General features: G+C 40.0%; 1 protein-coding gene across 1 annotated transcript; it reads left to right on the top strand.

Moving 5' to 3' along the window:
- Positions 1-17,040: 17,040 nt before the first annotated feature.
- On the top strand, positions 17,041-20,642 carry LOC138311438 (uncharacterized). The gene is made up of 5 exons (XM_069252794.1): positions 17,041-17,083; positions 17,435-17,634; positions 17,986-18,130; positions 19,461-19,546; positions 20,289-20,642. Exons 1-5 carry the CDS (start codon positions 17,041-17,043, stop codon positions 20,361-20,363), a joined length of 549 nt encoding a protein of 182 aa, XP_069108895.1. The 3' UTR covers positions 20,364-20,642.
- Positions 20,643-25,270: the final 4,628 nt, after the last annotated feature.

Raw genomic sequence — 25,270 nt, 5'->3', positions numbered from 1 at the left:
CACTTTTTATATTAATAAAATTAATTTCAGGAAAGAGGCATGAAAGGAGCTTCATCACTCTTAACTCTTGAATATGTTGACCTGACCAAAGTCTTCCCCATTGATTGGATGCACTGTGTTCTTTTGAGGATTACGTCCTATTAACAGCCAGGGTCATGTAAGGACGGCATCCCCGGTATGCACTGTGTTGGGTGTATGTAGTGCGAGGTGCGTGTTTTGGGAGACTTTGGTATATTCGTGTTGTGTCTTGTTATATAGTTGAAATGTTGCCCTTTTTTATAGTACTATATCACTGATGCATGCCACCGAAGATACCAAGCCATACCCCACCCGGACAACAGGCGAACCAGTCGTCCCACTACCATTATGCTGAGCGCTAAGCAGAAGTAGAAACTACCACTTTTATAGACTTTGGGCCAGGGGACAGAACCCAGAGCTTTCCTCTAGGGGCGAACGCTTGACTCCAGGCCAAATGTGAGGCGGTGCAAAGGGAGGACATTGAGCAAGAGTCTTTGTTGATAGTCTCCTTAACACGAGTCTTTTTCGATAATTTCGTTAACACTAACACCTAGGTCGCTGTGTGGAACTGACAAATCTAGTATAAGTCGTTCTTTCCATGAAAATTTTCCTATACTAATGCCGAGTGGGCTCACACTATATTCACTAAATGGTAATGTATCGAATGAACCATGCATAAATCCCTTCAGACATTCATCTTTAATGATTCGCGCTACACTATCAGTTTGGGATCTTGCCGAAAGATTGTTTATATTCTATAGTGTCATGTTGAAGTATGTCAAAATGTTGTGTCAAATCCATGCCGTAAACCACTAGAGATATGAAACAAAGTTCCTATCACAATGGTTGGTAAGTTAATGTTCTTATTGGCTAATATTAATCGGGGTAGTTGCTTTCCAATAATACAATTTGGGCAAACATTCAGCTTAATCGGTCATTCATAGAATTTAGTGTTGTAGAAATTTCGATAATGTCGTCCTGGTACGCATCTAACCTTGCTGTCTTTCTGGGTATGTGCTGCACATCACGCGTTTGTACTTACCGAAGGCCTTGATAAATTCCTGAATAGACAGCTGATAATTCAGTCTGGGGTCGGGTTTACCCACTACGTTAAATTCTATATTATCCGTGACTACTGTGTGATTTTGTGAGCAGTTGTAGTTTGGTAAGCAAAGGAGCTAAATTGACATCCATACCTTCGGTAATTTGACGTTACTATGTCAACATTGGTGATGGAGTTTGAACGAATTCCGGCGCTGTTGTGGACTGTATTCTGTTGAAATTCTCTGGCAGTAAATGTTACCTGAGCGCCATTCGAAAAATACCTATTGCCCAGGCAGAAGTTTTGGCGTTGCTCGGTTTTCTCCGCTGTCAACTGCCTCACTGTGTCTTGTAAGGATGAACAAGAGGCCCAGAGGGCCTGTATCGCTCACCTGGTTTGTAATGTCAAGTCATGTTCTGAATACAGGTTCATTGTTTCTTTTCTGAAGGAATTTGAATATTTACCTCTTATTTCCCTATTGGGCCCCGCCCCTCCTGCCCCCGGGGGGTCAGAGCCAAAATTTATACAAGTTCTGTTCCCCTTCCCCAAGGATATTTGTGGCCAAATTTGGTTACAATCCATGCAGAACTCTAGGACAAGTAGCGATTTATAGGATTTACCTCTATTTCCCCTATTGGGCCCCACCCTCCTGCCCCTGGGGGGTCAGAGCCAAAATTTATACAAGTTCTTTCCCCTTCCCCCAAGGATGTTTGTGGCCAAATTTGGTTACAATCCATGCAGAACTCTAGGACAAGTAGCGATTTATAGGATTTACCCCTGTTTCCCCTATTGGGCCCCGCCCCTCCTGCCCCCGGAGGGTCAGAGCCAAAATTTATACAAGTTCATTCCCCCTTCCCCCATGGATGTTTGTGGCCAAATTTGGTTACAATCCATGCAGAACTCTAGGACAAGTAGCGTTTTATAGGATATACCTCTATTTCCCCTATTGGGCCCCGCCCCTCCTGCCCCCAGGGGGTCAGAGCCAAAAGTTATACAAGTTCTGTTCCCCTTCCCCCAAGGATGTTTGTGGCCAAATTTGGTTACAATCCATGCAGAACTCTAGGACAAGTAGCGTTTTTATAGGATTTACCTTTATTTTCCCTATTGGGCCCCACCCCTCCTGCCCCTGGGGGGTCAGAGCCAAAATTTATAAAAGTTCTGTTCCCCTTCCCCCAAGGATGTTTGTGGCCAAATTTGGTTACAATCCATGCAGAACTCTAGGACAAGTAGCGATTTATAGGATTTACCTCTATTTCCCCTATTGGGCCCCGCCCTTTCTGCCCCTAGGGGGTCAGAGCCAAAATTTATACAAGTTCTGTTCCCCTTCCCCCAAGGATGTTTGTGGCCAAATTTGGTTACAATCCATGCAAAACTCTAGGACAAGTAGCGTTTTATAGGATTTACCTTTATTTTCCCTATTGGGCCCCGCCCCTCCTGCCCCTGGGGGGTCAGAGCCAAAATTTATACAAGTTCTGTTCCCCTTCCCCCAAGGATGTTTGTGGCCAAATTTGGTTACAATCCATGCAGAACTCTATGACTAGTAGCGATTTAAAGGAAATGTTGACGGACGGACGGACGACGGACGACGGACGCCGCGCCATGACATAAGCTCACCGGCCCTTCGGGCCAGGTGAGCTAAAAACACCGTGTCACATTGTTCAGCTTTGATATATTTGTAGCGTCACTTCCGGTATTTTCACGCGTAGTAATTTGTGGCTCAGTGCTTTGTTCGATTTCGCCTGTCGCACTAGCTGAGTTAACAGGCATATAAATAAAGATGTAGTTCCTTTGTTTTCACCCCAACGTTAGGGTAGCTTTCGAAATACTTCCCCGGGAACCTTTATCCCACAGTCTTCGAGAAGTCTCTGCTTAAGCTCTGCAACGGTCCAATTTCCTGGATTGTCCATATCCCATGTGCTTTCATTGTCTCTATATTGATGATGGCGAGTGTGTGAACTACTCCGTCTATCTGAGCCATTGTTTACATTTCCACGCTCTGGTAAATTTACGTGGTCTTACTTTCTATCCCATTTGAATTTGATCTTCTTGTAGCGAAAGTATTACGGAAACGTGTTGATCTTGGCTTGTTGGTTCTTAGTTGAATATTAGGCTATAAATACTAATCTCGCGTGGCTATTGTTTATGAATCGCGTACACAAGCGTTTGTACGAGAAACAGGGGTTTCTCAAGGAATTATAAAGTATTTATGAAGGTTAGAACCATACTTGTTGCACATGTAACAAGAGGCCCAGAGGGCCTGTATCGCTCACCTGGTTTGTAATGCCAAGTCATGTTCTGAATACAGGTTCATTGTTTCTTTTCTGAAGGAATTTGAATATTTACCTCCGATTTCCCATATTGGGCCACACCTCTCCTGCCCCTGGGGGGTAAGAGCCAAAATTTATACAAGTTCTGTTTCCCTTCCAAAAAGGATGTTTGTGGCCAAATTTGGTTACAATCCATGCAGAACTCTAGGACAAGTAGCGATTTATAGGATTTAACCTCTATTTCCCCTATTGGGCCCTGCCCCTCCTGCCCCCAGGGGGTCAGAGCCAAAATTTATACAAGTTCTGTTCCCCTTTCCCCAAGGATGTTTGTGGCCAAATTTGGTTACAATCCATGCAAAACTCTAGGACAAGTAGCGATTTATAGGATTTACCTCTATTTCCCCTATTGGGCCCCGCCCCTCCTGCCCCCGGGGGGTCAGAGCCAAAATTTATACAAGCCCTGTTCCCCTTCCCCCAAGGATGTTTGTGGCCAAATTTGGTTACAATCCATGCAGAACTCTAGGACAAGTAGCGATTTATAGGATTTACCTCTATTTCCCCTATTGGGCCCCGCCCCTCCTGCCCCCGGGGGGGTCAGAGCCAAAATTTATACAAGTTCTGTTCCCCTCCCCCAAGGATGTTTGTGGCCAAATTTGGTTACAATCCATGCAGAACTCTATGACTAGTAGCGATTTAAAGGATTTACCTCTATTTCCCCTATTGGGCCCCGCCCCCCTGCCCCCGGGGGGTCAGAGCCAAAATTTATACAAGTTCTGTTCCCCCTTCCCCAAGGATGTTTGTGGCCAAATTTGGTTACAATCCATGCAGAACTCTATGACTAGTAGCGATTTAAAGGATTTACCTCTATTTCCCCTATTGGGCCCCGCCCCTCCTGCCCCAGGGGGGTCAGAGCCAAAATTTATACAAGTTCTGTTCCCCCTCCCCCAAGGATGTTTGTGGCCAAATTTGGTTACAATCCATGCAGAACTCTATGACTAGTAGCCATTTAAAGGAATTGTTGACGGACAGACGGACGACGGACGGACGGACGGACGGACGGACGGACGGACGACGGACGACGGACGGACGGACGGACGGACGCCGCGCCATGACATAAGCTCACCGGCCCTTTGGGCCAGGTGAGCTAAAAATTAAGTCCAATTAGGAACACGGTCTTACGGGATCATAGTTCAAAGTTCAAAGTAATAAGGAAATTAAAACAGACAGAAAGTACGTTAATCTCTTCACAAAGAAATTCTGTAACTTAAGCTGACACCTAGATAACTAAGAAACATGATACGACTGGGCGATTTGATAGGTCGGTACGGTTTTATGATATCAATGCCTAAGGGCAAGGGTCATCTATATATATATATATATCAATCTATATATATATATATATATATATATATATATATACATAGGTGTTCAATAGATCCTAACAGAAAACACCAATAGTTCTGAAACAGTCTGTGCTTGTATATTGCAGAGTACTATTTATATCTGAACAGTGTATATCATTGAGAGAGATGTACAATATGTAGTAGACTAGAGAATATACTTTGTTTGTATGATTTAATTAACGTCCTTTTAACAGATATGGTCATATAAGGACGGCCTCCAATGTATGTGGTGGGGTTGCGTGTATGTTGTGCGAGGTGCGTGTTTTGGGAGACTGCGGTATATGCATGTTGTGTCTTCTTGTATAGTGCTATATCACTGCATGCCGCCGACGACACCAAGCAACACCCCAACCGGTCACATTATATTGACAACGGGCGAACCAGTTGTCCCACTCCCTGTATGCTGAGCGCTTGGCAGGAGCAGAAACTACCACTTGTATAGACTTTGGTGTGTCCCGGCCTGGGGTACAGAACCCAGAGCTTTCCTCACAGGGTTGAACGCTCAACTCAAGGCCAAAAGGAAGCGGTGCCAAGGGAGGTGTAACAATATGCGTTTCGTTTTTGTAGATTTAAGATAACTATCTCATTCCGTAATATTGACTAAACATGTACTGTGCCTGCGCAGACTCTGTACACTTCACTTCCGCCTGCAGGTAGGGCGTTAGAATTGTACCTGCTGCCCCTCACAGGGGCGAGCGCTTCAACTAAAGGCCAAAAGTGAGGTGTGGTGTCAAGGGAGACGTTAGGAAGAATAAAGTAATTTAGGAACCAAATTTAGAAAATTCAAACATTTAACAAAATCTAATCTAGTCCAAAATTTCTAACACTCTATCAACTTTTTATATTTATTATTCTTGTCGATAGAATCTTGGAGTAATTCAGACTGAACAAATTTTAAAGTCAACACAGAAAAAGTCAACTAACAAAACTGAACAGTGTAACTTCAATGTTACAGTTTTGATACCTTATTATCTGCATGATATCTTATACACAATGCAGATAAAATGCGCTGAATAGCACAGGCCTTCGCATTTCTACAATGTAGGATCATACCGTAGATCACAGACATTGTGGACAGCTTAGACTCTGCAGAAATTTTGTCACCTGAAAACTTTTTTCCCAAATCCTTAAGCCAAAAGGTCTATTACAGTACTGTACATAAATTAACTATATTTTTAAAATACTAGTATTTACAGCTATACATTATTGTGGGAGTAATTAATCCACAACATGACCAGCTTTTACTGATTTTTTTTTATAAAGTTTGAATAAAAATATTTTAAAAATTAATTACTACCATTATTATTAAATACATACAAACATGTGAAATTAGCTACATATTGTAACTTATATTACCTATAGCAGAAAATATCACTTTGAAAAGCTCTGGACATTTTTCATGCATCTCCCTGCAGGCGTCGATGGACCAATTCTTCTTGGACAAGTCATCTGGATCTTTAATAAACAGTACACTTTTCCCCAACTTTGAAACTGACTGAATGGAATTTTCAATTTCAGATACTGACAGGTCATGATCACGTATTTCATTGATGAATTCTTTGGCGGATATACATGTATCATGTGTATCATCACTTGATTGTACAGGGTGCCCACTTAAACTATACACATGGTCAGACACAATTAGGTATTAGCGGTTGGAATGACAAGCTATCAGAATCTTTCATCGTCGTGTTCTTGTGATGTAGGCGTAGTAACTTGTTGACAAATTATCAATTGGCCTAGTATCATCACCAAACTTTTGGCGTGATTTCTTCTGTTCGACATCGTCCAGTCGCAAACATTTCAACTTTTCCACCGACCTTTGTATTTGGCTGGCGACAGACTGACGCTTGCATCGTTTATACATTGACGTAAAATCTCCTATATTCTTAATAAATGTACATTTTAGAAGGAAAGATGCGTTGATCTTGTTGATACAAGTTTCGCATGAAAACATTTTGTCTAGGAGTTCTGTTTCTAAATTACAACCAGTGAAGTCTTCCAATGTCTTAACATAATTATCCTTTCTAGCTTTATAGTTAGTAAGGCAATGCAAACGTTTCTTTTCTTCCTTGCATAAGATGCAGGTTTGGCGAAGACTCCGGTATTACACTCTTCACTGGCGTTGTGAAGGATGCTTCAGATCTCCTGGCCGCCATCTTTACAATTTAAAAGTAGTTCCAATATGGCGGAAACAGTGATACAGCCGAGGTTAGATGTAGGGTACCGGAATCGGCCGAGGTTTGCCGAATGTGGCAGTTAGGGTCTGACGTATTAATACCACAATCAGAGTTCAAGAGGTCACGATTTGTTTGTTTGTTTGATTAATTTACGTCCTATTAACAGCTATGGTCATGTAAGGACGGCCTCCCATGTATGCGGTGTGTTGCATGTATGTAGTGCGGGGTGCGTGTTTTTGGGAGACTGCGGTATATTCATGTTGTCTTCTTGTATAGTGGAACTTTTGCCCTTTTTATAGTGCTATATCACTGAAGCATGCCGCCGAAGACACCAAGCAACACACTCCACCCGGTCACATTATACTGACAACGGCGAACCAGTCGTCCCACTCCCTGTATGCTGAGCGCCAAGCAGGAGCAGAAACTACCACTTTTATATAGACTTTGGTGCGTCTCGGCCAGGGGACACAACCCAGAGCCTTCCTCACAGGGGCGAACGCTCAACTCAAGGCCAAAAGTGAGGCGGTGCAAAGGGGAGGCATTAGGAAAGATAAAGTCTTTTACGATCATGCAATAGGGGCAGCAGGTACTATTCTAACGCCCTACCTGCAGGGCAATCAAGAGATCATGAAAACACTGGGTTCACGTTAGTGTGAGAATTTACTGAAGACATCAAAGAAATAAAACTAATGCAAAACAATTTTTAACAACATAATATTAACAGTGAAAGTGAAGTGAATGTCAATTACCATTTATTTTAAAGATGCTCCACCGCCGACAGAGCATAAATGATATTCATCATTTGAACAATAATTGGTTTTTAAACGTGTATATATATGTCTAATTAACACAAAAAATAATGTAAAATAATTTATTTCGCCTTTGGTGCATGCGCAATCAGTAATTCATTCCATATAGGATATAGTGACACGGAATTTTTTCGGGATGCAATTAATTATTTTGTATATTTTAACTTGAAGTAAAGTTAGAAGCTCAAACTTTTCAATGGTAGTAATGGTGTAAAGTAAGTAACTTTTGTAACTGAAGAAAAATACTTAATCGTCTTCTCCTGTTTTTGATGGTGAAAAAATACCATTTGTCAGCGTTGGAGCATCTTTAATTTAAAAAAAAAAGAAAAAAGAAAAGAAAAAATATCACGCGACCGACGTACACAGCATTCTTTGTTTACAAAAGACGCAATTTTAAACAAAAAACATGTCAACATCTGACGAAGAAGCCATCTCCGATTACGGAGATTTCCATATCAGCCAAGACGATGAAAATTATATTGGCAACTTAATAGCTGCATAAGAACTTTCTGAATCTGAATTCCAGGATATTAAAAAAAGAGCACTGCAGGAATCAGACATGGATGGTTTGTTTTCACCTGAAATTCCCGCAGGCGCAACTGAAACAGTCACAAACAAACAACAAAAAGATTCAAAACAGTAACTGACGAGAAAATGCAGTAGTTTAAGGATGCAAATCAAAGTACTTCGACAAAGAGAAATACTGCTTGGACAATGCGATTATTTCAAGGTAAAATTTGAAAATATATCAAATATTGAAAGATTGTATGAACTGTTACAGCAGTTTAAACAAGGCGTCATGACGTTTAATCCTCAGTGTAAAAACGTGTGTACCGATTCACAAACAAATGGTCACACTGATAAAATAAATCGACAATTGCATTTAAAATTAATCCATCATACGAATTATTCTATCATTACACAAAGGATAATATTTTTTTTTGTATTTGTAGATTGGCACCAGGAAGTCTTCGGCTGATTACTGTAGATTTTTCCGGAAACTCTGGCTTCAAAATTATGTAAATTTTATTGCGAAGCACGACCAAAGAATATACAAAAAGTATGAAAAAACAACATGCAGAGCAATATCATACCAACACACTTAAGACCATTGGGGCAGGAGTAAATCTGCATTTAATTGTACCTGCTGCCCCGATTGCATTATCGTGGAAGGCGACTAAATTTTGGATCTGATCTTTTCTTCCTATCTGACTTTATCTTTCGCCTCCCTTTGGCACCGCCTTACTTTTGGCGTTGCGTTGAGCGTTCACCCCTGTGAGGAAGGCTCTGGGTTCTGTCCCATGGCCGAGAGAAGTCTATAAAAGTGGTAGTTTCTGCTCCTGCTTGGCGCTCAGCATACAGGGAGTTGGACGACTGGTTCGCCCGTTGTCAGTATAATGTAACCGGGTGGAGTGTGTTGCTTGGTGTCTTCGGCGGCATGCTTCAGTGATATAGCACTATAAAAAGGGCAACAGTTCCACTATGCAAGAAGACACAACACGAACATACCGCAGTCTCCCAGTACACTCACCTCGCACAACATACACGCAACACACCGCATACATGGGAGGCCGTCCTTACATGACCATAGCTGTTAATAGGACGTAAATAAATCGAACAAACAAACAAACAAAAAGTGTTGCTTGGTGTCTTCGGCGGCATGCTTCAGTGATATAGCACTATAAAAATGTCAACAGTTCCACTATACCAGAAGACACAACATGAAATATACCGCAGTCTCCCAAGACACGCACCTCGCACAACATACATGCAACGCACCGCATCCATGGGAGGCCGTCCTTACATTACCATAGTTGTTTATAGGACGTAAATTAATCAAACTATAAACGCAAACAAACAAAAAACAAGAGGCCCAGAGGGCCTGTATCGCTCACCTGGTTTGTAATGCCAAGTAATGTTCTGAATACAGGTTCATTGTTTCTTTTCTGAAGGAATTTTAATATTAACCTCTAAATCCCATAATATTAACCTCTAAATCCACTATTGGGCCCCACCCCTCTTGCCCCCAAGGGGTCAGAGCCAAAATTTATACAAGTTCTGTTCTCCTACCCCCAAGGATGTTTATGGCCAAATTTGGTTACAATCCATGCAGAACTCTAGGACAAGTACCGATTTATAGGATTTACCTATAATTCCCCTATTGGGCCCCACCCCTCCAGCCCCCGAGGGACCAGAGCCAAAATTTGTACAAACTCAGTTCTTATTCTCCCAAGGATATTTCTGGCCAAATTTGGTTACATTCCATGCAGAACTTTATGACTAGTAGCGAACTAAAGGATTTACCTCTATTTCCCCTATTGGGCCCCACCCCTCCAGCCCCCGAGGGGCCAGAGCCAAAATTTATACAAGTTCTGTTCCCCTTCCCCCAAGGATGTTTGTAGCCAAATTTGGTTACATTCCATTCAGAACTCTATGACAAGTAGCATTTTAAAGGATTTATCTCTATTTCCCCTATTTGGCCCCGCCCCTCTTGCCCCTGAGGGATCAGAATCAAAATTTATACAAGTTCTGTTCCCCTTCCCCCAAGGATGTTTGTGGCCAAATTTGGTTACATTCCATTCAGAACTCTATGACTAGTAGCGATTTAAAGGATTTATCTCTATTTCCCCTATTGGACACCGCCCCTCTTGCCCCTGGGGGATCAGAGCCAAAATTTATACAAGTTCTGTTCCCATAACCCCAAGGACGTTTGTGGCTAATTTTTGGTTACAATCCATGCAGAACTCTAGGACAAGTAGCGTTTTAAAGGATTTACCTCTATTTCCCCTATTGGGCCCCGCCCCCTGGGGACCAGAGCCAAAATTTATACAATTTCTGTTCCCCTTCCCCCAAGGATGTTTGTGGCCAAATTTGGTTACAATCCATTCAGAACTCTATGACTAGTAGAGATTTAAAGGATTTATCTCTATTTCCCCTATTGGGCCCCGCCCCTCTTGCCCCTGGGGGATCAGAGCCAAAATTTATACAAGTTCTGTTCCCCTTCCCCCAAGGATGTTCGTGGCTAATTTTGGTTACAATCCATGCAGAACTCTAGGACAAGTAGCGATTTAAAGGATTTACCTTTATTACCCCTATTGGGCCCCGCCCCTCCTGCCCCTGGGGGACCAGAGCCAAAATTTATACAAGTCCTGTTTCCCCTCCCCCAAGGATGTTTGTAGCCAAATTTGGTTACATTCCATTCAGAACTCTATGACAAGTAGCATTTTAAAGGATTTATCTCTATTTCCCCTATTGGGCCCCGCCCCTCTTGCCCCTGGGGGATCAGAGCCAAAATTTATATTAGTTCTGTTCCCCTTCCCCCAAGGATGTTTGTGGCTAATTTTGGTTACAATCCATGCAGAACTCTAGGACAAGTAGCGTTTTAAAGGATTTACCTTTATTTCCCCTATTGGGCCCCGCCCCTCCTGCCCCCGGGGGGGTCAGAGCCAAAATTTATACAAGTTCTGTTCCCCCTCCCCCAAGGATGCTTGTGGCCAAATTTGGTTACAATCCATGCAGAACTCTATGACTAGTAGCGATTTAAAAGAAATGTTGACGGACGGACGGACGAACGGACGGACGACGGACGCCGCGCCATGACATAAGCTCACCGGCCCTTCGGGCTAGGTGAGCTAAAAACATTTACAGGACATTGATATAATGAGAGACAGCCAGTTCAAAGCATGCAATAACGTGATAAATGGTATGCCATTGGAGATAATGCGTTCTGGTTTATCCAGAGCTACAGCTCACAAAGCAATCGTTTGTAGAGAAGATTTAGAAAAAAAAATAAGCAGTTTCTTCAAAAATGGCTACAACTCCTCTCCTGTCAGTTTCTTCAAAAATGGCTACAACTCCTCTCCTGTAATCCTTAGACAGGCAGTCTGATACACTTTGTCGCGACCTGGAATTTCACAATCAGCTCCGGTTAGACACTCCAATTTTGCACAGGATAAAAACGATCTTGAATATGTGACCATTAATCACTTAACACAAGAAAAACAAAGAGCCTCCTTCCTACAAACGCATGTATGCAATGGGAAATTCGGAGTTGTGTCCCGTAGCAATGCTCCACCTATTGATTTCTAAGACTGACAAATCTGCATCAATGTTATTCAATCACTGTATCCGTGATGTTGTCATGTCATCTCCAGTTTGGTTTTCCGGTAAACCTCTCGCTGCCCGCACATACATGTATACCAATATGAGGTCGAATATTTTTAAAAGTGCACACCTTGATAAGAAATACAGAGCACACTTTCTTCGTGCAACATGTATTGGAAACCTGTCGCGTTCCGGATATGAATCACGGTGTACTATGTTTCTTTCTGGACATAGAAACGAAGCATCGTTAAGGTCCTGTAATCGATCATGTTCAACTGAGCAAAACCAAAGCATGTCTTCATCACTGTCAAACATCGCTGCCGGTAAAGGTCCCAGTAAACTCTGTGTTTTCGCCGACGGTGACACCTAAAGCTCACGACCACTAGCCTTGCAGGATATGTCAATCAAAGTTTCTGCTCCAGACAATGCAATCCAACCATTTAACCAGCTAAAACAGGATTCAAATTCATTGTGATATGGGACATTATTTTCACCCAGGACTGCTTCTGTTTCCGAAATAGTTATGTTCATCAGCGTGTTGCCTTCGGGTCCAACATCTTCGCTTACATCTTGATCTGCATGCGCGCGCTCAGCATCAGGATGATCTTTCTGAACATGCCGCCAAAATGTATTATATTTCGTGAAAGTCCTTGGACAACCATTTATACTACATAATATATTGAATCCTGGATCTTGTGAATGGTATACATTGATGTGTGAAAGCAGTAATTTTAAAGAAATCGTAACGAACACGAGACAAATATTACACCTCCACGCCATTGTGTCAATGCAAGCACCTTTGAGATAGAGACGGCCGGCAAATCATTTCCGGTCAGTTTCAGGCGCGGCCGAAACGCGGGCAGTATCAAATTACCCTGGACTTGAAAGATGGCTGCGATGGACGTGCAAACACTCAACGAGAAAGAACTGTTAGAATTCCTTAGCAAGAAGGACTTTGAAGATAAAATTATCGAAACAATCAGAGGCAAGTGTCTTACTATTTTGTTTTGGAACTCTTCTGTTACGAAGGTGTAGAAATATTGTACTTTCACTTTGGGGTGCGATACCATGACTTTTGGAATTAGAATTCGATTGAGAAAACGGCAAGAAAAGTAAATTATAGTACTTTTCGCTACAAATCGATGTTAATTCGAGGTATGTATTATGAATACAAACAAGATATTGTAATTGACACAATTCAATCCATGTTTACAGGATATTTTAGTCCACTTTATTTTCTAGAATCGACATGTATGTAACTCGATACCGGTATCAGATTTAATTCGAACCAAATCACCAGACACATATGTTAACTGCTTCACTTTTTTATATCTGCAGATGCTGGAATCGACGGGAAAACGTTTATGACCTTAAATGATAGCGATCTGAAGGACTTATTTCCCTCATTCTTGGTCAGGAAGCGAATCCGCGATGTGTTATTGGCAGAAAAGGTACACTATCAAATATAGTGAACAGTCTTGGATGTATAATATATTTTTTTGTTACAAATATCACCCACCTATCTAAATGGATCTGTTTCATTAAGACAATTACATAGTACACATACATGACTGTTATAATATTCACACATATATATGCACATTAATAGTTTTCTATAAAGGATATAAATTTCACCAAAAGAATGATATACATATATTTGATTTGCCATTGAATGAATTCCTCATACATTTGATGTTGAACCTATATATGTACCCAGTTCAATACCACATTAGTAGTTTAATGTTTGAATGCTAAATAATATGATAATGTTCTACATGGCTCTTTGCTTTGTCATCATGTATTAACTAAGAATAGGCCTACTCATCTACAGAGTATATTTCTTAATATCTTTTCAGAACATTGAAGAAGTTCCTGTCCCCCAAATGATGACGCCTCCTCGCGCAGTACACATAATGCCACAAATGCAGAAACCTTTGATGGTATCACCATCAACACCCAGCATGACACAAGAACATGACTTGAATATAACAGTGCCTTATTCCGCAATTCTGGAGGACCCTGCCAGCTATTCAGAAATTTCTCAAGGGAAAGAGAAAGGCATGGTAGTGAGATCCTGTATGGATCAACTGATTAGAAATAGTGGTGGGAGACCCACAGAACATGAACTTCTATTGACTGCAAAAATGATCGCAGCAAAGTACCAGTGTCTGAGGGATAACCCAGAAGAGCCACTGAGAAACAACTATGTAATAATAATAACATTATTTCTTATGCATGAAATGATCCTTTCAAGCATGCCGAGGAAAGATCTAGGTAATACTTTGTGTATAATATTTGTAAGAGTAAAACATGTATTTAGAAAACTCCCTGAAATTCTAACTCATCTAACAACATGTGTCTATCTTTCCAAACATCTAGCTGCATGTAAAAACAGGTCTTGAAATAACCATTAACACCAAGCAATATGTGTGACAAAAGGTTTTTTTTTTATACAACTTCCAATTTTGTTTATATACAAAGAATGTAATAATGAATATTTTATTATATTTGTAAGTAAAAATAAATTTCTTGAAATGCTTATAAGAAAACAAGAAGTAATGCTATTATTTTTGGAGTTATTTTCAACTGTTGATTATTATTCAAATAATGAAATCTTAAATTTGGTGATTATGCTTACAATGATGTATTTCTTTCATCAGAGCAATTTACGCTTGACGCTGAAAAGGAGAGTGTATAATAAGATACCCGCGGTCACAAAAAGGGGAAGGAAACCTGGATGGAATACGCCACAAAAGGTAATAAATGTAAATATTTCACAAATACATATTAGCTAGGCCCGTGCACCTCTTGTTCATTAACTTAGATTCATGTGCATCAGTCAAAGGGTAATGGTATCTCCTGGTAACTCGAACTACTGTAAATAACAATGACTGATAAGAAAACCTAAAAGAACAACAAATTTAACCTAAAAGAACAACAAATTTAATATAAAAATACTCTAAACTTCAATAATGAATTTGGCATATCATGTCATTTATGTGTCCTCACTGTTAAACCCTCCTTTTCTCTGTGTATTCCAGCAGTCATGTGATGAACAACCAGATTGCCAGCCTAATCCTTGCCCTATGCCTGAGCCAGCAGAACATCACAGTCAAGTGAGTCTACAGCTACATGTATCAGTCAAGGTGACAAGGATTTAGAATTAGGAGGTATGTATAAACAAGAGGCCCAGAGGGCCTGTATCGCTCACCTGGTTTTTCGTTAGTAATTATCACAAGACTCAGACAATTAGAAAAATAAGCAAAATTGACTCCCAAAGTTTAATTTTGAATCACAACCATACAATGATGCTATTGATACTATACAAATATGCTATCCAATACATAGGTTCAGAGACAAAGTAATTTATATGAAAATAGTAGCCTAATTGACCTTTTGACCTCGCATCTATTGTCGTCTAAGGCCCCGGGGGTCAGCCCTATCATTTGTACAATTTCAAATCCCAACCCTATAAGGATGCTACCATTGCATTATAAGTGCTCTTCCATTCTTAGTTGCAGAGAAGAAGTCGTTTATATGGAAATAGCTAAATTGACCCCTTTTGACCCCACCCTTCAGGCCCCCGGGGGGGTCAGCCCCATCATTTGCAAAATTTTGAATCCAAACCCTATAAGGATGTAACCATTGCATTATGAGCGTAATCCCATGTTAAGTTGCAGAGAAAAAGTCATTTATATGGAAATTGACCACTTTTGACCCCGCCCCTCAGGCCCCCGGGGGTTCAGCCCTATCATTTGCACAATTTTGAATTCCCACACTATAAGGATACTACCATTGTATTATGGGTGCTATACCGTGCTTAGTTTCAGAGAAGAAGTCGTTTATATTGAAATAGCCAAATTGGCCACTTTCGACCCCGCCCCTCAGGCCCCCTGGGGGTCAGCCCCATCATTTCCACAATTTTGAATCCCCACCCTATAAAGATGCTACCATTGCATTATGGGTGCTATACCATGCTTAGTTTCAGAGAAGAAGTCGTTTATATGGAAATAGCCAAATTGGCCCCTTTTGACCCCGCCCCTCAGGCCCCCTGGGGGTCAGCCCCATCATTTGTACAATTTTGAATCCCCAACCTATAAGGATGCTACCATTGCATTATGGGTGCTATCCCATGCTTGGTTTCAGAGAAGAAGTCGTTTATATGGAAATAGCCAAATTGGCCCCTTTTGACCCCGCCCCTCAGGCCCCCGGGGGGTCAGCCACATCATTTGTACAATTTTTAATCCCTACCCTATAACGATACTACCATTGCATTATGAGTGCTATCTCATGCTTACTTTCAGAGAAGAAGTCGTTTATATGGAAATAGCCAAATCGACCCCATTTGACCCCGCCCCTCAGGCCCCCGGGGGGTCAGCCCCATCATTTGTACAATTTTGAATCCCCACCCTATAAGGATGCTACCATTGCATTATGGGTTCTATCCCATGCTTGGTTTCAGAGAAGAAGTCGTTTATATGGAAATAGCCAAATGGACCCCATTTGACCCCGTCCCTCAGGCCCCCGGGGGTCAGCCCCATCATTTGTACAATTTTGAATCCCCACCCTATAAGGATGCTACCATTGCATTATGGGTGCTATCCCATGCTTGGTTTCAGAGAAGAAGTCGTTTATATGGAAATAGCCAAATTGACCCCTGTTGGCCCCGCCCCTCAGGCCCCTGGGGGGTCAGCCCCATCATTTGTACAATTTTCAGTTAGTAGGCCATAAGGATGCTACCAGCCAAATTTTGTTGAAATCCGACCAGCGGTTATGGAGAAGAAGTCGATTGTTGACGGACGGACGGACGGACGACGGACGCCGGACGCCACGGTATGGCATAAGCTCACCTTGGTCCTTCGGACCAGGTGAGCTAAAAATGACTCAATTACTAATTATGTAGCTATATGTTTACTTTAATAATATATACATTTCTCTCATACCTACAAATGTAATGCTGACTGATCGAGGGCAATACACTCATTTCGCCTGAAGCTGTATTGCATGGCTACACATGCAATAAACCTGTGTGACACTGACGTCACAGTGTCAACAAAATTACTGTTTTTTTAGGTCAATTTTAACAATTCTTTTCAGAAACTAGACTGGATTTACTTTAAAAGATACAAACAACGGGATTTAAGTTGAAAATATCACATAATTTTCATGTAAGGAGAATTTACTTGCAGTCATGCTCTTTTTTCAATTTATTTCAAAATGGCGGAAGGTGATTGTAGTAAAATTGCAACAAATCGTCGAGGTATGAGAGGAAAAACTCTTTCATACATGGATATTAAGGATAGGAATATTCTACCTCTGGGATCACAAAATATTGCAAGCCTCCGGTTTTTATAATTTTTTGTTACCCTTGGATAGAATATCCCTATCCTTAATATTCACATATGAAAGAGTCTTATAATTAATATATTACAGGTATATCTACACTTGTAAGCATTACTTTGTTTTGTTTTAGCTGCATACACAAATTCAGATACTTAAGGGGAAAAAAGACAAGCTATGGACAATTTTAGATTAAGATACAAAATACATAACACAAATTAAAGACATAATTTGTTAAAGATTATAACAATTTATTGTTTATTTTTTCAAGCAACAAATCATAATGAACAACAAGGGGAGGATTTTTTGAAAGAGCTAAGGAAGTGTGGAGAAAAATCCAACAAAGATACTGTTTGGAGAATTCTTCAAAAAACAATAGATGTTTTGGAGACAGAGGTTCTCGCTGTTCCCCAGAAAAATAGAATTGAAATTCTGTTTGAAAACTATCCAGTTTTCAAAAATCCCATTCATGTGAGTATCTGGTCTTTAACCTGATCTTCACTTTCTTTTCCTTTTCTTTATTTTTTTTAAATTTTGGTAAAGATGTCCCGACAAATTACCACAAGCCCTCCACCTCTGGGTATCCCATGTGACCATTGTTGTCGTGGTTTTTCTCTGGGTACTTCGGTTTTCCTCAGCCATCAAACCTTGCGTGTCCCTATTAATTACATAACCCTGGCTGTTAATAGGACGTAAAACTGGTAAATCATATAAACATCCATCATGTCAAACCTTATATATACAGATATGGTAGAGATGATATTAATCAAATTTAAAATAATTTTTAATTATTAACAAAACCATTTTATTTTAATTGCTTAGCTGGTCCAGCACCTGGCAAATATTCTGCCGGAGGCAACTTTGATGAAGGTGCGACAAAACTTGAGAACAGCAACAGAAACAATTTTGGATTATCTATTCTCCAAAAATATGGTCAATGTCTCCAGGAGTGCGTTGATAGATGATGGTAATTATTTATTTTGAAATATACATGTATATGTAACATTTATCTTGAAGCTTTTTAGGTCACCTTAGACGAAGTCTCAAGTGACCTATTCTAATCGCCTTTTGTCCGTCGTCGTGCGTCGTCCGTCGTAAAGCCTGAGATAGCATTTTAATATCATATCCACATTGGTCCTGGCCGACCCCCTGGGGGCAGAGGGGTGGGGCTAAAAAAGGGTCAAATAGGCTAAAATTTCAAAAATCTTCTTCTGAAATTCTGGAAATGGTAGAATCAAATACTTTTCATAAATAGAAAGGTCTTAAGGTCCTTTACAAAATTTGTGAATTATATGACCCTAGGGTTTCGCGTTTCCCCTTGGGGAGGGGGTCAAGTTTACTATAGTTTATACAGGAAAAACACATTAATGAGCATTTTTTGCTCAATTTTCATAGGAAATGAGTCAAACTTGGTTAGAATTATTAGCCTGAGGTAGCATTTTAATATCATATCCACATTGGTCCTGGCCGATCCCCTGGGGGCAGAGGGCGGGGCAAAAAAAAGGGTCAAATAGGCTAAAACTTCAAAAATCTTCTAAAATTCTGGATATAGTGGAATCAAATAATTATAGATGGAAAGGTCTTAAGGTGTTTTATAAAAATTGTGAATTATATGACCTTGGGGTCTCACGTTACCCTCTGGGGAGGGGTCAAGTTTACTTTAGTTTATATAGGAAAAACATATTTGTGAACATTATTGCCCAATTTTCGTAGGAAATGAGTCAAACTTGATAAGAATTATTAGCCTAAGATATAGCATTTTAACATTCATATCCGTCCTCGAGGACCCCTTGGGGGACCAGAGTGGCAGGACCAAAAAGGGTCAAAATTATTAAAATTTCAAAAAATACCTCTAAGTTCACAGGTTTGATGGAAGCAAATACTCTTCATAGTCTAAAAAGTGAAATTTATAAATCACTGACCAACTTCAAGGACCAGCATATAGTGTTTATATGTCTTTAATTTGTTTCATTATATATTCTAACTCAGGTGACCGTAAAGGCCCATGGGCCTCTTGTTATAACATATATACATCCAGTGTTTTATAAACAGCCAATGTAAGCTTGTCAGAAGAGTGAGATATTTTGATACAGCTGTATTAGACATATATACATGTAGTGGTACATTTTAAAGTTAACTATCATATACATACAAAACATCAACAAAAGTAATCCCTCATTGCAATGGCAGTAAAGAATGCATGCATTTTTTTATAAGTAGTATTAGTAATACATTCACTTTTTTGGCTAATTGTGTGTACAGATGAAACTAATTATGTAAATATTTTTAAATTTCAGAAGTCAAAACTCTTGTGGCATTCGTCCATCTGCCAAAGATTGGAGGAAAGCTGTCACTACACCACACTCCAATTCATGCTGTGAAGGTATAAGATATTTAATATCTATATTTATCACATAATCTGCCTAATATCCAGGGGTTTTGCTGGCTCTTCAAAAATAAAATCTTCTTGTCATAAAATCTCATATGAAATGAACACTCATTTAATTTTTGTTTGTTTGTTTGTTTGAGTTTTACGGCCCATCGACAACTAAGGTCATTTAGGGCCAAACTACAAGTCAAGCATTATTATCAGGATAAAAGATCAGGGTAAAATAAAAACAAGTAAGGATTAAAACACAGATTGTAAACGTTTATTTGATAAAAAAAGGTTTGCATGGGATAAAATAGTTTTGGCTAAAACACACGAGAAAACTCGTGCAAAATGTTGATGAAACGATGAAATGTTGAGTTGATACGATGATATGATGAGAAAAACGTTTATTTATTTCCTATCATATTTTATATTAGATAGTCACTCATTTAAGATCCTATATATGAACAGTAAAAACTATCTTGAACATTATATTTCCCTCTTTAATTTAGGCGATTGAAATTGCTATAATCTTAATCTTTTCTATACCGGCAAGATATATGCTTGTTCCAGTGATGACCATGACAATTGATTCATAAAAAAAAGATTAAATCCTAAAGTTGACCATCACTTGCATTTATCATGAGGGAATGTATGTGGAAACTAGCTGAATGATAGTTATTTCACACAATACATAAATTTTATTAATCTGGTGGCTTAATTGATACATAATTTTCTCCAATTTTTCCTTCAGAATGAAGACCTACCCGACCAAGTGGCAGCAGAACATAAACCCAGAGGTTCGGCCAGAAGACTACTCTGTTGTTGATGTATAGAGACATCATAATAAGCAAAGTGGAGACGCCTGCAGATGGCATTTTAGCTCTAATGGGGATCCACTACGCAGCAATGGCACCATATTCCGTCCCATTGAATGGTGCCCTTCTGTATATACAGTCCGCAGTACTAGAGGATATGATACATACCAAGGATAAGCCAATTCTCAGGAAAATGGTCAAAGAAATTGACAGTGTCGTAAAGTCGGGAACAATACAAGATGTTCTTGTATAGTGCCAGTGCATATGTGATTATTGTTAACACGAGTAAGGCCCGAGGCTACAGAAAATCTGGTTTGTCTATGTATAAATCCTATCATGTTGGTCCTATTGGCTATGCAATTTTGCCATAAGATTCGTTTATTCTGGATCCATGGAATCATTCTGATTTGTTGCTGTAGTATTAAAAAAATGTTAGAAGCATTACAAACAATCTGATGGTGTTTTTTTTACAATACATGGATGTCATAATAAAACAGGAGCATTAGAGTAAAGTTGTATCATACACAGTTTGCAGTTAATAAAGTTCCAGCTTGTAGAATGTACAAAAACACCTGAATTTTAAAAGTATATTTTTCAAGTTTTAGCCTATTTGACCTTTTTTGGCCCCGCCCCTCTGCCCCCAGGGGGTCGGCCTGGACCAATATGGATATGATATTAAAATGTTATCTCAGGCTAATAATTCTTACGAAGTTTGACTCGTTTCCGATGAAAATTGAGCAAAAAATGCTCATAAATGTGTTTTCCCTATATAAACTATAGTAAACTTCACCCCCTCCCCAGGGGGAAATGTGAGACCCCAGGGTCATATAATTCACAATTTTTGTAAAGGACCTTAAGACCTTTCTATTTATGAAAAGTTTTTGTTTCTACCGTTTCCAGAATTTCAGAAGAAGATTTTTGGTTTTAGCCTATTTGACCCATTTTTAGCCCCGCCCTTCTGCCCCCAGGGGATCGGCCAGAATCAATGTGGATATGATATTAAAATGCTATCTCAGGCTAATAATTCTAACCAAGTTTGACTCGTTTCCAATGAAAATTGAGCAAAAAATGCTCATAAATGTGTTTTCCCTATATAAACTAAAGTAAACTTGACCCCCTCCCAAGGGGAAAACGTGAGACCCCAGGGTCATATAATTCACAATTTTTGTAAAGGACCTTAAGACCTTTCTATTTATGATTCTACCATTTCCAGAATTTCAGAAGATTTTTGAAGTTTTAGCCTTTTTGACCCCGCCCCTAAGGCCCCTGGGGATCAGTCATAGAAAATTTGTTAATAGGATTAAATGGCCATCTCATACTGATAATTCTGACAACATTTGAATCATTTTCTATTACAAATGACCAAATAATCCGCAAAAATGTGTTTTTTCAATATAAACTATAGTAAACTTAACCCCCTCCCCTGGGGGAAACTAGAGACCCCAGGACCTTAAGACCTTTCTATCTATGAAGAGTATTTGATTCTACCACATCTGTGAGTAGAGAAGAAGATTTTTGAAATTTTACTCAATTTTACCCCTTTTGGCCCCTCCCACAGTCCCCTGGGGGGTGGGGACCATATAATTCACAATTTTGATTGGCCTTATGCCTTAGAAGGTTTGTGCAAAATTTCATTGAAATTGCTTCAGCAGTTTTGGAGAAGAAGTCGAAAATGTAAATTGTTTACGGACATCCGACGCACGACGACGGAAAAAAGGCGATTAGAATAGGTCACTTGAGACTTCGTCTCAGGTGATCTAAAAATCTGTGTTTGTTATGTGCAAGAAGAAGCCTTCTCAAGAGAAGTAACCTTTTAGTATCTAAAAGTATGTAGCAGCGTTAATGCAATAAGGTGCCTACTCATAAATTAGGTCATATATCTAATTATAGTTGACCCTTGACCTTCATGTTATACACATATTTATTTTGTATCATGACACTTGAAGTGAATAGTCGGGCAAAGAAAATCAGTCTAAATGCGTTCATTGGCCTTCCAAAAGTTCTCACATATTAATACAACGGCCAAGTTCTGCTTACGTTTCCCAGTTCTGACCATTAAAGTAAAGGAAAGTTGAAAGCGAGGCTGAAATGTAACCACTGACATAGTCAGCCGGGAGGACGTTTTAGGATTACTATACTTTAAATTAATTTCTTCGTACGCAGACAGATTTTGACGAGATTTTATTTTTCCATTTCATAAGAAATTATACTGGATACATTCACACCATTTTTACCGACTTTAGCCATCCTTGCCCGACTGTTCACTTTAATATATCATTGATATAACTTTATGTTATTAATGGTTCATCCGCAACTTTAAAACACGTTTTTCTCAAAACTGTCAAAACACCTTACAACATCAGCTTTGTTGTGCACTTCGGGCGAGATGGCTACATACATGAAAGATAATCCTTTAGTATTTCACGACGAAGTTTACCGTCCGTTAGTACCCCGTTAGGATAAGATCTTCCACACACGTTTTTTTTTATCAGGCGCAGCCATCACATTGTCGGATACACTCCGCCCACTCGTTCTATCGGCTAACGTTAGGTAGGCTATCTAAACTCCGCCCTTCTAGACAATTGACAGAACCACTCGACCAGTTGATAATACTGTCGCTCAACATACCGAGGTATTACATCATTTATTTTGTCAACGGTTAGACCGACACGACAGTAATTTATTATGTACGAAGTCAAGTATTACAGTATATGTCACCTCAAATCTTTCCTCATTGTGTAAAGTTTAGTTACTACAATTTTGTGAAATATTATACACATATTTACAATAACACTTTTGCTTTCAGTGTTTGACAGTATTACTGAAACAACTGTTCACACTGCAACAGCTATGGATCATGAACCTTCAGGTGAATATCAAACCTTCTCAGGCCAAAAATATAAATGTGCTTCTTTTCATTTTTTGATCACATTTTTGTATTCACTAAACCACTATCAAGAAGAAATGTGACTATTTGGACTAACCGAATTCAAATTGGCTGCTCAATGGCCATCTTAGATTTTAATAGTGATTAAAAGATTATTATTTTGTACCAAACTAATACAACTTCATATTAATAAAGGACATACTTGCAGTCATGCATTTAGAGGGGTCGTTCCTGACTTGTCAGTAGTTTACTTATATAGTTTCTATCATGTAAAAACAGAACAAGAGGCCCAGAGGGCCTGTATCGCTCACCTGGTTTGTAATGCCTAGTAATGTTCTGAATACAGGTTCATTGTTTCTTTTCTGAAGGAATTTGAATAGTTACCTCTAATTCACCTATTGGGCCCCACTCTTTCTGCTCCAGGGGGTCAAAGCCAAAATTTATACAAATTCTGTTAACCCCAAGGATGTTTCTGGGCCAAATTTGGTTAAAATCCAAGTAGAACTATATGACTAGTGGCGATTTATAGGATTTATCGCTATTTCCCATATTGGGCCTTGCCCCTCCTGCCCCCAGGTGTCGGAGCCAAAATTTATACAAACTCTATTCCCCTTCCCCCATGGATGTCTGTGGTCAAATTTGGTTTCAATCCATGCAGAACTCTAGGACAAGTAGCGATTTATCAGATTTACCTCTTTCCCATATTGGGCCCCACCCTTCCTGCCCCCGGTGGAGTCAGAGCCAAAATTTATACAAGTTCTGTTCCCCTTCCACCAAGGATGTTTCTGGCCAAATTTGGTTACAATCCATGCAGAACTCTAGGACAAGTAGCGACTTATAGGATTTACCTCTTTTCCCCCTATTGGGCCCCACCCCTCCTGCCCCCGGGGGTCAGAGCCAAAATTTATACAATTTCTGTTCCCCTTCCCCCAAGGATGTTTCTGGGCCAAATTTGGTTAAAATCCAAGTAGAACTATATGACTAGTGGCGATTTATAGGATTTATCGCTATTTCCCATATTGGGCCTTGCCCCTCCTGCCGGAGCCATGGATGTCTGTGGTCAAATTTGGTTTCAATCCATGCAGAACTCTAGGACAAGTAGCGATTTATCAGATTTACCTCTTTCCCATATTGGGCCCCACCCTTCCTGCCCCCGGGGGAGTCAGAGCCAAAATTTATACAAGTTCTGTTCCCCTTCCACCAAGGATGTTTCTGGCCAAATTTGGTTACAATTCATGCAGAACTCTAGGACAAGTAACGACTTATAGGATTTACCTCTTTTCCCCCTATTGGGCCCCACTCCTCCTGCCCCCGGGGGTCAGAGCCAAAATTTATACAATTTCTGTTCCCCTTCCCGCAAGGATGTTTCTGGTCAAATTTGGTTACAATCTATGCAGAACTCTAGGACAAGTAGCGATTTATAGAATTTACCTCTATTTCCCCGCCCCTCCTGCCCGTGGGGGGTCAGAGCCAAAATTTATACAAGTTCTGTTCCCCTTCCCCAAAGGATGTTTGTGGCCAAATTTGGATGCAGAACTCTATGACTAGTAGCAATTTAAAGGAAATGTTGACGGACGGACGACGGACGGACGCCGCGCCATGACATAAGCTCACTGGCCCGAACTTCGGGTTCCTTTTACTGTAAAAAGTACTCTTTTTTCTAGTTTCATGAGGTGAAAACGGTATAAAGCTAGTATATTAATAATCCGAAATTAAAGGCCAAAATAAATTCAAAGTAAAATCAAATCATTTCTATGGAATATATATTCAGCCACTCTAGGGCCTTCTTCAGTGCGAATTAACACAACGTGTTCATCTACATGTTTGTTTACATCTGTAGTGCGCAGGTACGAAATCTAGTTTATGATGCCATTTCCCAGACAACGGGAACAACTGGAACGGATTTGAAAGAAAGTGTATCGGACGTGAAAACAGCTGATGTAGTGGAAGATGCTTCTGAAAAATGTAACCGAGAAGAAAAACAGTAGTAACGACTTGAGACCAATTGAAGTACTTGGTGATAATGTGGAT

Source organism: Argopecten irradians, unplaced genomic scaffold, assembly GCF_041381155.1.
Source record: "Argopecten irradians isolate NY unplaced genomic scaffold, Ai_NY scaffold_0023, whole genome shotgun sequence".
Classification (NCBI taxonomy): domain Eukaryota; kingdom Metazoa; phylum Mollusca; class Bivalvia; order Pectinida; family Pectinidae; genus Argopecten; species Argopecten irradians.
This window is presented reverse-complemented; position numbering and strand designations above follow the sequence as displayed.

Excerpts from the sequence above, each read along its gene's own strand:
- LOC138311438 (XM_069252794.1), top strand. The coding sequence starts at position 17,041 with ATGGCGGAAGGTGATTGTAGTAAAATTGCAACAAATCGTCGAG. Across the intron at positions 17,084-17,434 it reads AATTGCAACAAATCGTCGAG|CAACAAATCATAATGAACAA; the intron begins GTATGAGAGGAA and ends TATTTTTTCAAG. Across the intron at positions 19,547-20,288 it reads CTCCAATTCATGCTGTGAAG|AATGAAGACCTACCCGACCA; the intron begins GTATAAGATATT and ends TTTTTCCTTCAG.